Genomic DNA, 13,952 nt, shown 5'->3' with positions numbered 1-13,952 from the left:
TCTGAATTCATCATGCTCGTCGATTTCAGAGACCCCTTGCCCATCTCATTACTCATGGTAATGGAGTCGCCCTTCTGGTTTGAAACTGGGAGCCTTCCCTGTTTCCCTCCCTTCCCCCAAACTCCTTTCTCTTTGCTCTGTTCCAAGGGTTTCCTACAGGCTTTCCTCCCTCCGACTCTTGCTGCGCATCTCCAAAGCTGCAAGGTTTTTTTCCTCAGAAGGGTTCCAGTTCCAATCTGACTAAAACCCCCTGACATGCACAAAGAGACAAAGTCAGAGCAACTGCCATGAGAAATGAATTAATGAGCCTTAATGTGGCGCCAAGTCTCCTTTCCCTCTCTCTAACCCCCGCCCCTCAATCTACTAATATATTGCTTCTGATGCTTGTTCTCTCAATAGCATTTTATTTTCCCCACTCCGCTTGTTAGTTATTGTCCAGGCTTCGTTTGGGCCAGTCATTTTTTGTCAGTTTCTTTTCCTTCCTCTCTCCCTCCTTCCCCCCCCCCTTCTCGCCCATACACCCATATATATGGAGATTTAGCCTTTCATATATATATGGCTAAATCTCCACCCGGAACATCCGAAGTGGCCACAGCAGCTGTTGCAATTTATTTATGTTCTAATTAAATTAATTTGATAAGATCATCGGTGGTAGGTTGTCTAATTTAGTCGGAAATTGCAGACTGGGAAACCCTGGGACCAAATTAGCATGCAACAAGGATGACTGGGTGCAGATTTGCAGATTCCATCTGGCTTCCTGACTTTTCTTATAAATAGACCTTAAGCCCACCCCCACCCCCGTCCCACCCTCAGTAGATGTTACATTCTGTGCCCTACCCGTACATTGCAAAGTTCACGAATGGAATCAACGCATCTGTCCGACTGAAGAGGTGCAAGCTCAAGGCTGACTGCAGACGCAGAAGGGACCCAGCGAATCAGGCTCTGTAGCATTCCCATACAACCTCCTCCGCACACTTTTGCAAGGCATTTGGGAACAAGGGCTTATGTTTGCGCCACCCGAGATGCAACTGGTTATTTGCTTGTAAGCATCTGAAACCCGTCCAAATGATGCTGAAACTTTTTTTTTTACGCCAGACAGCAAATTTCCCGCTGTGTAATCTATTTTGTCAGAAATCAAAAATGTAAGAAGGCATTGCATTTGCACAGAGAACTTAAATAGCAACCCTAAAAGACGTGGAAGAAGAAAAATAAGATCCAGTGCTGTCGATATCAACCCCCCTCTCAAAGGAAATTCTATACCCTCCAGAAACAGGTAGAATGAATTATCCACTGTGCGGCAAATCACGCCCCCCTTCCCCTTCCCCACCGCCAGCCCTTTCTCTGTGATCATCTAAATAATAATAAAAAATAGAACACAATCACACACGGTTCAACATTCCAAAGGGAACTCCATAAAGCCACCAAATCTAGCATGAAACGCTGTAGACTGCAGGGGAGGAAGAGATGCGTTTAAAATCAACGTTAAAAATGGCGTGGAGTGTAATTACCTCAAATTGCTATTCGCTTGACACCCTGACACTAATTTTATTCAAGCCATTGGGACACAAAATAGGACGAAAGCGCTCTTCCCGGCTGCTAGAACAGGTGTGTGTGTGTGTGTGTCTGTCTTTCTGTGTGTCTGTGTGTGTGTATGGGGGGCGGGCTAGAAGGGGAGTGTTAAACTTTCCATCTCAGGAGGAAGAAAGAAAGAAATTAAATAATCAGTTTAGGGGGAAGCGTCTAAATAGATCGACAGCTTTAATGCCAACATTTTTAACGCTTGCCCTGTACGTGGATTGATTTTTTTCTCTCCAGCATTCCCTCAGCAGATGGATTTTGCCACTGCAGCTCAGCAGAGGGTGTCAGATCTTTGAGAGTGCACCAGGTTGGAACGAGCAGCGCCTCTTAGTAACTCTCCCTCCGTGTGTGTGTGTGCAACTCAGAAACAGAAGAAGAAAAAGGAAAGAAGAGAGACCGAGGAGGGAAGAGAGAGGAGAGAGAGAGAGAGAGAGAGAGACTGACAGAGCGGAGAGCAGAAGAAGAAGAGATCGGAGGAGAGGAGAAATGGACAGCCAGAAAACGCAACGATTGCAGAATTTTTGCAGCGCCATTGGTTCGGCATCCGGTTCTTAGGCTGGGGCGTGATTTCAGCACCAAGGGGGACTGGACAGCACCCAGAAGGGGACTCCTGGGCACCGAGCAGCGGCGGCCGCAGCAGCAGCAGCAAGGAGCCCGGCTTTGCAACAGAAAAGCAAGGTCAGTCCGAAGCAAAGCCATGCACACAGGCAGCTCTTCTCTACCACCGCTGCACTCCCTGCCTGCTTCTCTCTAACATGCAGTGGCTGCTTATAATTGCTAGCATTATTCCTGTTCCAATTAGCGAAGCCGGCCAACAGAGATCTACTTAGCTTTTTCGGGAGGTTTCAGGAGGGGCTGAGGAGGGGGATTTTTTCTACTTTTTTTTTTTTGCGTGCCTGGCAGTACGTGCCTGGATAGTTTGTGGATATAATTATTGACTGGTGACTGAGCTGTTGCAGTGTATGTGGGGGGAAGAGAAAGGGATAAAGGAAAAAAGAAATCCCCCGCCACCCCTGCCTCTCTATCCCCCCACACACACTCCCCCCCCCTTTGGTGGTGGTTCGGACATCTCCTCTCTTGAATGAACTGGAATTGTTTTCGGTGTGAGGATGATGGTTGCTGTTACTTTGTGATGAGATCGGGGATGAATTGTTCAGTTTAAAAATGCTGCTTTGGATTCTGTTGCTGGAGACGTCTCTTTGTTTTGCTGCTGGAAACGTTACAGGGGACGTTTGCAAAGAGAAGATCTGTTCCTGCAACGAGATAGAAGGGGATTTGCACGTAGACTGTGAGAAAAAGGGGTTTACCAGCCTGCAACATTTCAGCGCCCCAACTTCCCAGTTTTACCATTTATTCCTGCATGGAAATTCCCTGACTCGACTTTTCCCTAATGAGTTTGCTAACTTTTACAATGCAGTCAGTTTGCACATGGAAAACAACGGTTTGCATGAAATTGTTCCTGGGGCTTTTCTAGGGCTGCAGCTGGTAAAACGTTTGCATATAAACAACAATAAGATAAAATCGTTCAGGAAGCAGACATTCCTGGGGCTGGACGATCTGGAATATCTCCAGGCAGATTTTAATTTATTAAGGGATATTGACCCGGGAGCATTTAGGGATTTAAACAAGCTGGAGGTGCTGATTTTAAATGACAACCTCATCAGCACCTTACCTGCCAACGTGTTTCAGTATGTGCCGATCACCCACCTCGACCTCCGGGGAAACCGACTTAAAACCTTGCCTTATGAGGAGGTCCTGGAGCAGATCCCAGGCATTGCTGAAATTCTGCTGGAAGATAACCCCTGGGACTGCACTTGTGATCTGCTATCCCTGAAGGAGTGGCTGGAAAATATACCCAAAAATGCTTTGATCGGCAGAGTCATTTGTGAAGCTCCTACTAGGTTGCAGGGCAAAGATTTGAATGAGACCACAGAGCAAGAGCTGTGCAGGAAAAACAGAGTGGATTCTAGTCTAGCTGCTCCCCCTGCCGAAGAGGAAACCTGTGATCCTGGTCCCATTCCAACCCCCTTTAAAATACACGGCAAAGAAGATCCTGCCACTCCCGGATCTGCTCCAAACGGAGGTACAAAGATCCCAGTCAACTGGCAAATCAAGACCCGACCCACTGCTGCGGGCTCCACAATTAGCGTGAAAAACAAGCTACCGACTAGCATGCCCTGTCCGGAGATCTGTAGCTGCGATCAGATCCCTGGCTCGGGTTTAAAGGTTAATTGCAACGAAAGAAATGTGAGCAGTTTGGTAGCTTTGAAACCGAAGCCGTCCAATGTGCAAGAGCTGTTTCTGAGAGACAACAAAATACATACGATCAGGAAATCCCACTTTCTGGATTACCGGAAACTTAACCTATTGGATTTGGGGAACAACAACATCGCTACTGTGGAGAACAACACCTTCAAGAATCTCTTCGAGCTCAGGTGGCTCTACATGGATAGCAACTACTTGGACACTTTGTCCCGCGAGAAATTCACTGGGCTGCAAAACCTAGAGTATCTGAATGTGGAGTTTAATGAGATCCAGTTGATTCAGCCCGGCACCTTCAATGCAATGCCCAAGCTCCGAGTCCTAATCCTCAACAACAACCTGCTGAGGTCCCTCCCCGTGGATGTGTTCGCTGGGGTCTCGCTTTCCAAGCTGAGTATACACAATAACTATTTCATGTATCTCCCGGTGGCGGGGGTATTGGACCAGCTCACGTCCATCACCCAGATAGATCTGCATGGCAACCCGTGGGACTGTTCGTGCCCGATTGTGCCTTTCAAACAGTGGGCAGAGATGCTGCGCCCCAAGGTGGTCATGAGCGATCTGAGGTGCGAATCCCCAGAGGATTTCTTTAAGGAGGATTTCGAGTCCCTTTCCAACGACGTGATTTGCCCGCAGCTCAAAATCTCGCCCACGTTCACTTCCAATAACAAAAACAGCACTGGGTTGGCAGAGACAGGGACTCACGCCAACTCCTACCTAGAGACCAGCCGGGTCTCCATTTCGGTGCTGGTCCCAGGACTCCTGCTGGTGTTTGTCACCTCCGCCTTCACAGTGGTTGGCATGCTAGTGTTCATCCTGAGGAACAGAAAGCGCTCTAAGCGGAGAGACGCCAACTCATCTGCATCTGAAATCAATTCCTTACAGACAGTCTGCGATTCTTCTTACTGGCACAACGGACCCTACAATGCAGATGGAGCCCATAGAGTTTATGACTGTGGCTCTCATTCTCTATCAGACTAAGAGCTGGGGTCGGACAGGGGAAAAAAAAAGTAGGAAGCCAATTCAATTTTGCAGCGAGCAAGCCAGTGGTCAAAGAATCCCTGATCTGTGCATTGCTGTCTCGTCTGCTAACGCCTAAACGACAAGGGACGGTTCTTAACCCAAACTACCTTCTGTGAAAATAACACACACACACAAAGCAAAAACTGTGGTGTATTTCAGTCAGCGAAGGCCGTTTTTTTTCAACGCACCCTTTAAGTATAGCCACACTGAGGCAGTGCTTCGTGCATTTGACTGTGTATTACCTTAGTTTGCAATGGAAAGCAAGGATCAACTTGGCTAAAGTCTTGCAGGGGTACCATTGTTTTGTGGATTAGCCCCGTGTGGATGGGGGGAGGGGGGGGACCTGGTCGGTGGCCTCCTCCCCTTGATAACAAAGCAGGAGTGAAACGTTGCACGAAGGCATGAATGTAATGTAAATAAACGACTGATTAAAACAAACAAACAAAAAAAGTGCTGCATGGCTCGCATGGATACAACGCACCCAAAGGACGCTCCTCCAGCACCCAACTGGAAACAGCGTCTAGTTCACACCACCATCCCTCTTACCTGATAAGTCCCATCGTATCAAACTTTCTATATACAAAATATAGTATAATAATAAAAAAGTGCCATTTCGCCATATTTTGTGTGATCGATAGGCAGTAGATAGAGATCGTACTTTTACTGTGGAAACAAACAAATGTAAAGATTTTATTTAAGACATATTTGCATGGATATTCTCATTGGTTCATTTTCTGAGTTGGGGGCGGGTATTTACTTTGTTGGGTGAAGTTTTCTTTTGGGTTCGGTTGCCACTTTTTCTTTTTAAATATACATATCCAACAATGCCTTTCCATCTGAATGTAAAATTTAGTACCCTTGATTTCTATTATGGTAACCGTGTAAACATTCAAACAAAAACAAAAAAAATCCGAGGCAGTTAAGCATGACCAATTAATGTCACTCTAGTGCTTAGGCTGCAAAGTTTAATGGTAGACAATTCTGTGCTGTTGTAAATCTTACTATAACATTGAGGAAATCAGAACTGAGTAAGCAAGTGAAACTTACTAATTCTATTCGAGGATTTTATAATGGCATATTTTTTCAGTATTAAAGTGAAAATGTTTTCAACTCCGGGTCCTTACCATTTTTCCAGCACCAGTTTTTGCAAGTGGGTTATTTGGTTTAGGGGGCAATGTTCTGCTTTCAATGCTGAGTATCCCCTCGCTTGCCCTCGCTTTCTCTCTGCCCCATCACCGCACTATCCCCGCTGTAAAAATATCACGCAGCACTTCTTTTCTTTTTTTGTTTTTTACTGCGTCAGTGAATACCTTTATTAATACCGAGTATCTCTCGCTGCTGCTGCTGCTGCACACACTGCAGATACACTAGGAGTGTTAATGGAAATTAGATTTAATTTACTCTGCTTACATCGGTTTCATTAAGCCAAGTCAGATTTCACTGGTCAGCATTTCAAACCCATACGCAGCCCCCGTGACTGGCAGTCGTGTCTGCCGCAGGCAGTTTGGCTGGAATATCTGCCGGGAATGAGGAAACTAATTAGCGAAGGGAATTTCCCATCCTCAGCCCCAGTTGCTTCACCTTTTAATATTAATATTTGAACTAATTACACGTAGGTGATGCTGTCCAACTTCAAATCGATCTCCTTTGACTCCGTCCTCATATCAGGCGGGGCCCTTTAACTAGATGGTATATGTAAAGGTAGAAAGCCGCGGCAAACCAATTGCATCTCAAAGCTGGAGTCCCAGTGGAGATATGAAAAAATCAGTCAGGTTGCTTCTGGCTTTCTCCAGGCAGAGAATCCCTTTAAAGAGTAAAACACTGTAAGGTACTAGCTAAACTTCAAATACTGATTCGGTATGGTTTGTCCACCTCTGGGATATGTGGTGGGAAAACAGACACACGTATACACCCATACACAGTGCAGGTGATAGCCTGATACCCATTTTACAACGTGGTAGAAGCCTAACCACTATTCTAGCACGTCTAAAGCTTGGTAGACTGTTCTTCTAGACCCAGGATCCTGGTTATGGAAAGATGAGTAGTCTCCTACAAAATGTCTGGATGTTTCATTGAAGTTGGTTTGTACACAGTTTTGGTAATAAAATATTTTTTCTTAATACAAACCATTACTTCAGGGACCTTCACTATTTCTGATCACTTCTCCTTTGCTATAGCGATTGTTCTGCCAGAACATTCTGTGTTAGACAAAATGGTGTGGTAGAGTCACTTACAGTCATTCGGATTTACGCCTCCCTTTTTATTAAATGTGAGTTATTAACCCTCCCTAGAACACCATCAGCTTCAGTTAACAGAGGATCCAGCACGCCTTCCTGCCTAATGTGGGGTTGTCCTAGAATCAGTGCTATTTTGTTACCTTCCAAATAATTTCACTCGGATTCATTCTGAAAATCTAAAAGGCAAAGAAATCTTTCAATTACCATTCAAGCCCTCACATTTTAAAAGTGTAATGCATTTAACCCCAAACCGAGATTAATGTATTGGTGCCAATTTAAGAATTGTAGAATTTTTTAAAGAACTGGCTCTTAACCAATATATAATGAAGACCCCCAAGGTGCTTTTTTTAAAAAAAGTATAAATGTGCATAAATAATAATATAAAATAACTGATTCATAGGCATATTAAATGACTATACGTAGCTTACATATATGATTAAAATGCATCAAATGTTTTATTAATTTTTATAAAGTATAACTTCCTTGTTGATAGTTATTATATAAGACACATACGTAATACAAATGGTACCACAATGTTATTAGTTTATAATTATTGCATAGACTCTTGTTTCCTAACTTTTAGAAGAGCTGTTTAACTCTAGAAGTCATATGTGGTGTGTGACTTATGTTGCTTCCAGTTGAATCACTCTTCAATTCATCAAAATAAAAGAGATTTCAACAGGACCAGATGGAAAAAGAGGAAAAAAAGACATAGATCTCTTGTTTAGTCCTGTAGTTTAAAACAGAGTATTTTCTGCTTGCTGTGAAGCTAAGAATAGCCTAGAACTTAATCTGTTGCCATAGAAATGTGTGTTTGTATATATGGTAACCTTTTTCTTGCTTATTTAGCAGAAAGATGAATGAAGTTATCTAGTAGCAAGATGGTAATGTAGTGAATGGATGGTATGTATTTTTTTTGTACTCTGTGCTATTGGAACTTCCCTGCACAGATGCATGTATTTATATTCCTTTGTTAATTTTTACCTGTAGTGACAAGGTATTTTGTCACTTTAGTTCCATCAATTTGATAATGGAATGTTTCATATGCAGCTTGTAAGCTCGGGGAATAGCGGCTCAACTTCAGTGGGAGTTGGAGCAGATCCTATGTGAGAAAGGAGAAAAGGGCTAGGCTGCTAGTCCATAGTAGTAAAACTCCCACTGACCTTAAAGGGTGGGATTTTCAAAAGTGTTTAACATAGGACTAACTATGCCCCCACTGAAGTAAATGATAAAACATTCATTATCTACAATGGGGGCAAAGGTAGGCCAGTGTTGAGTGCTTTTGAAAACCCCACTCCAAGTGTCTAGTGATACTCCAGGTGTCTAGCAAAGATATGATAGACTTCATATGTACAACAGTTTTTCCTGCATCCTATCTTCTGAAAGCTCTTAGATAAGCAGACATCTCTTTATGGCTTAGTCCATGACAATGCATGGTATAGAGGTTTAATTATAGTATTTAGCTCAGTTAGTATTTGGGGTCTATTTTTATTTGAGTATGATCCACATCCCAATAGTTTTAAATTATTGAGATCAGCAGACTGCTTGTATTCATGGTGAAACAGAGTTGTTTAAATAAAATGGACCAGATTGTTTGGCCCAGCTCCATTCCCTTTGCATCATTCCTGCAGCACAATTGGTGTGGAAAGCCACCAGTATCTCCACAGCTGTTGGTTCTCCTGGTGTAAGGAGATGTAGCAATGGCTTGCTGGCTCCTATACCAGCTCACCTGCAGCTCTTATTTAAGGGGTGTGTCACACTCCAGCAGTCTTCAGTTGGCATATGGTCTCTTGAACATCAGTATAATCCTCTTAAACTACTCTAAACTATGCTGGGGCTAGCTCTTGGGCTAGTGCAGTTCAAAGCCACTTTTCTGATGATCCCCACTTTTTCCTTTACCAAGTTGCTCTTGACCCAGTAGAGAATGTGAGCCAATGTGGAGGTGTTGTAATATCATATACCGGTAATATCATATAATATATAAATGACTAAGTCTAGCAAATTAGGGATCATTATCTGATAATTCAGCTAGAGATACATTGCTTTCATTGGTAATTTACTGTTAACTCAAAATAGAAGCTAGTATTTAGCTCAACTGTTCAACAGCTTGAGGAACTGCCATCACATTATCTCATTATTGCAGGGAAAAATTATGTAGTGTGTTCAGTAGCACCACTATGAATAGAGTACATTGGCATTGGTGTGCTGTGGTTAATTACCTTGCCAGTTCACATTGCATAGGACTGAGTGGCTTCAACTACCTCACAACAATATTGAAATGTTTGTACATGTTTATTTGAATTTATTCTTTTGATATAAAATATAGGAGCTGATCCTTCCAAGTGTTCACAGTGCAGAATTCCCAGAAGAGCAAATGGGAGTTCCACATATGGCGCACTTGCTGGATCAAATTGGCAATTGGTAGTGGAGAAAAGATCAGAAATATACAGCGCAGTTCTATGAGTTGCTGAGCCTCTTGAAAGGGACAGAGTGCCAACAACTCCCATTGGATTTGGTGGGACTGATAGGTCTCAGGACTTTCCAGCATTTGGCCCATAACTTGAGCATTAGGCTCACATTTTTTTCCCCTTATAAATTGCTAATGGGCCTGATTGTGCAATTCTTTCTCAGTCCCATTAAAGTCAGAGAACAAATCCTGTGAGTTGTTATTGAGCACCCACAACTCAAATTGATTTCCATTGAGGTTACTCTTGTTCAGCAGCACCTCCCAGGCTTTGGCCTAGTGGGAGTTGTGCCTGGATAAGAACTGTAGTACTTGTCTCACTGTTATTTTGCTCTTCTTGGATCAGTTCATATGCAGTGGTGGGACCTTTGAATTTTAATACATTTCTACCTCCATGTAAACCCCTCATTGGTATAGCTTGCACACTAGAACATGACAGCTTCTAAACTCTGACTTTAAAAAAAATCAGCTAATGAGGAGGTTAATACTCTTTATTTATGTCAATACAGATTTAGATAATAAAGATGGTCAGCCACAGTTGAGCAGTGCAGCCATGGGTAGCGTTGTGGGAAACAGCTGGCAATTTAAGGTAGATGAACTACTGAAGTAATACTGAAAGTAATTGTCCAGTGTGTAGGTCCCTAGAGTAGGATACAGGAATTCTGGGTTTTAGTCCTTGCTCCGCTTCTGACCTGTGGGGTGAACTGGTAAAAGTCACTTAATTTCTCTATTTCCCCTCCTATCTTGTCTTCTTAGTTTGTTAGCTCTTTGGGGGAGGAACTGTATCCCAGTGGGTGTTTGTACAGCGCCTGACACAGTGGGGCTCTGATCTCTGATCTGGGGCCTCTGAGCATTACTGTAATATAAGTAATAAATAACAATAATAGAAATGTGGGAGGGAGGCCCAGGAAAGAAAAAAAATATAAGTACAATAAAATAAAGCTATTTTAGGTTTAAGGCTCCAGTGTTTTTCTGATTTCTATAGTTTATCAGGCTGGTCAAATAGACAGGTCCTGTAGAAAAGAAATATTTACCCCATTTTTTTTCTATCGCATTTGCTTTTTTTCTCTGTCATTCGCCTTTTTCAATCTGTGTTTATTTAGATACGGTCTCACCTCTTATGCAGTACGGTGATGAAGTGGATGATGGCAGGTTCTTTGAGACAGGAGTCATATGACATGACCCAGCGGTAGCCGACAACTGATTGGATTTTTAGCTTGGACAGTGATTGAATACTATTATTAGTAAGAGATAACGTCAATGGAATAGAACACAGGAAAACAGTCTTCTGTTTCTACACAAATACTAAAGCAACGCTGGGATGCTTATTGGGGCACATTGCTCCTGTGACAATGTAAAATTGCAATGGCTTTCTTTCCTTTGACTGTGTGACTGATGCTGATGTCACATACGGTGGTGTAAATCAGGAATATCTCCAAAGATGTCAGCTGAGTTTTAGTCTTTTTATACCAATGCAAGTGAGATCAGAATTAAGCATTTTTAACTTTACTAATATTCACCTGCTGCATTCTGCATATCCTACAGTATGACATTGACCCAAATTCTTCCTTGTGCAACTCCATGGATGTAACTGAGGGCAGAAATTAGCTTATTAAAGGGCATGTCATCCATGAAGTAAAATTTTAAAAGTGCATGGTACATTTATGACCTGTCTGGTTTCTCACAATTTTACATTGTTATCTGAATAATGGTCCTCCGAGCAATAATGAGACTCACTGGCATGGATTTTCTCTCATAAAACTGGGCACTTCGGAACAACAAGGAATGCATTTCTGGTGTTTGAGAAATTAATTACTAACTTTAGTAAATAATGTTGAAAAGCAAGTGCCTGCAAGAGTGGAAAAGTGCAATAATTCATAAGAAATGTATTAATGGGTCTCATATTTGTATTATAAAAATTAATTTTATAAATCAAAACAAGGAAATCCCTCAGAACTCTGCATTTTGGGGACATTATTGAAATGTTATAACAGCACTGTAGGCCAATCAGAAACTTCTATTTATGTGATCCATTAAAGGTAAATGCTTACAACACCTGTTGGACCAAAGAGAGCTTTACCCTCAGTAGAATTTATTACTGCTTAAATTATAACTGAATTTAATATTTTGGCTTAAGTGGGAATTGTGCCTATGTAGCTGTGGGCAGAATCTTGGCCTGAAAGTATAGTGGTTTTAGGAGAGCAAGTCCCATTAATTTCAACTTCAATTTTGCCCTTACAATAGTGCCTACTGGCATTGGCACTAAGGAGATGTTTGGTTTAGAGATGGACCTGAATCACAAAGTTCAAACTTATAATCAATTTGCACATATTTTGGGGTTGGTTGGATCCAAGATTTTGGTTTGTCTCTTTATAGGTAGGGGAACAAGGTGTAAAGTTCAGCTCTGGATCTGAACTTCTCCAAGGAGCGGGCTCATTTTTGATCCAGTATTTTGGTTTAATTCATCTTTAGTTAAAATACAAATGAAATGTTGTGCATTTTAATTGATTATATTACTGCCAGTATTGGCTAATAGGTGTAATGTGACTGACCATGTATTGTCTTAGCAATTTTTTAGTCCAATCCAGCTCCCTTTGAAGTCAATGGCAGAAATCCCAGGTAAAACACTCAATGCACAGTATCCTAAAGATGCAACATTTGATAAAAAGGAAAGGGAAATTTTTAGATGTCAGCCAAAGTGCATTCTTGGAGATTTATCGTGTTATTTCTGCCAAGCCATAGATAATAAAATAATACCTGATTTCAATAGACTACATTTAATAGATGCACAAAGGTAATATTTGTTCTAATTTGATTATGTCTATTAAGTGTTTGGAGGGGGAGGGGCAAGTAGTTAGTGTGGAAAGAAAGCACTTTTTTTACTAGGCCTATTCTTTTGGAACTTAACATTTTGTTGTTGAATGAGATTAGTAATAGGCTAATATTCAAATAAAATAATAATAATACTTTGCATTCGAAATAGAGCCTTCTTCTGATATTACTTACCTTGGTATTTCAGAGGTGTACCTCCATTGACACCAGTGGAGTTGTCTTTGATTTAGTCCAGTGTAAATGAGATTAGATTAAGGCTTCAATATATAGTGCCTTCCATCCAAAAAATGCAAAGCACTTTATAAGCATTAATAAATGTATCCTCACATGATTATTTATATTAGATATGGATAATGATTTATACATATCTATCAATATAGATATCAATGCATAGGGTCAAATCCTACCCATCTTGCTCACACGAGTCGCACTAAAATAAATGGGCCCTACCTGAGCACGATGAACAGGACTTGGCCCAAAGTGTCTTATCTCTAGAACACTTGGCCAAATCCATCCCATATCAGAGGTAGTTGAAAGCTGTTACTGATGACTGTTTGTGAAATGAGTTGGTGGTCTGAGTCCCATCCCTAGTCAACAAAAGCCTATAGCACATACTAATTAATATCACTACAATTGACATGAATCGGCAAGCCCTACTGGCATTACCCACAGAAAGGCAAGGGATTTGGAGAATGAATCATCTTTTCACTCTTGGGTGACCAGGTCCTTTACAAAGGGTTGATCCAATTCTCCTTCAAGTCATTAATGGCCAAATTGTCAGAAGTGCTTAATACATTAGTCATATATATATATCACAGTGGCAGATGTTTGTGATGAGCTTTCTGAAAATCTGGCACTTGGAATTTTTTTCACTGGTATAGCTCTGTTAATTTACGCTGCTGAACACCAGCTGAGGATCTAGCCAATAAAAATTGGACTGGGCCCCAGATTAGGGTTGAGGTTTACTGTGGGGCAGTTTTGTGGTCTGTGCTGTACCTGTTCTGTTGACCAAGAACAGATGTCAGTATCCAGAACTTTTAATTCTGGACTTTAACCTTTTAGGGACACTAATAATTCACATAAAAATGTGAAAATATATCAAAATAATTTCACTGGGCTCAATAAGAATTCAAATTCACAGAAATGTTGTCAACTCCAAGGAAGTTGTGATGATGGCTGATAATGGAAGTATTATGCTTCCCAATATTACTGCAGAAAACTCCTATTACACAAAATCTAGTCTAAGAAAATGAGATGCCTACACCTTTCTCTTGAAAGTAATTTTGAAGTTGTGAAAAGAGGTAGTGGAAACCTTGATTGACTAAATCATGAATTCTTAAACAGGAGTCAAAACTAATTAAAAAGTTGTACTGTATCAGTCAGAATTTTTGTTGGAATAAATCTGTTGGAGTAAATCTGCATTGTGCTGATTTATACCAGCTGAGGATCTGGTCTTTTATCTTTAGCATGGGCTAATAGATTTGGTCTATTAGAATTCTACCGTTGATGAATTTGGCTCATATTGTTTAACTTCAGAAACATCAAGTGTGGTTTTA

At 41.5% G+C, this 13,952-nt stretch overlaps 1 protein-coding gene across 1 annotated transcript; it reads left to right on the top strand.

Annotated features, from left to right (window-relative positions):
* Nucleotides 1-1,105: 1,105 nt before the first annotated feature.
* SLITRK1 (SLIT and NTRK like family member 1) lies at nt 1,106-5,889 on the top strand. Its single transcript, XM_039519992.1, has 2 exons — nt 1,106-1,605; nt 1,816-5,889. Exon 2 carries the CDS (start codon nt 2,743-2,745, stop codon nt 4,819-4,821), a length of 2,079 nt encoding a protein of 692 aa, XP_039375926.1. The 5' UTR covers nt 1,106-1,605; nt 1,816-2,742; the 3' UTR covers nt 4,822-5,889.
* Nucleotides 5,890-13,952: the final 8,063 nt, after the last annotated feature.

This window comes from Mauremys reevesii, linkage group 1 (assembly GCF_016161935.1).
Source record: "Mauremys reevesii isolate NIE-2019 linkage group 1, ASM1616193v1, whole genome shotgun sequence".
In the NCBI taxonomy this organism is placed as follows: domain Eukaryota; kingdom Metazoa; phylum Chordata; order Testudines; family Geoemydidae; genus Mauremys; species Mauremys reevesii.
Note: the sequence above shows the minus strand (reverse complement) of the source record. Positions and strands in the feature narration are given on the sequence as shown.

Coding starts and splice junctions, on each gene's coding strand:
- SLITRK1 (XM_039519992.1), top strand. CDS start 2,743: ATGCTGCTTTGGATTCTGTTGCTGGAGACGTCTCTTTGTTTTGCTGCT.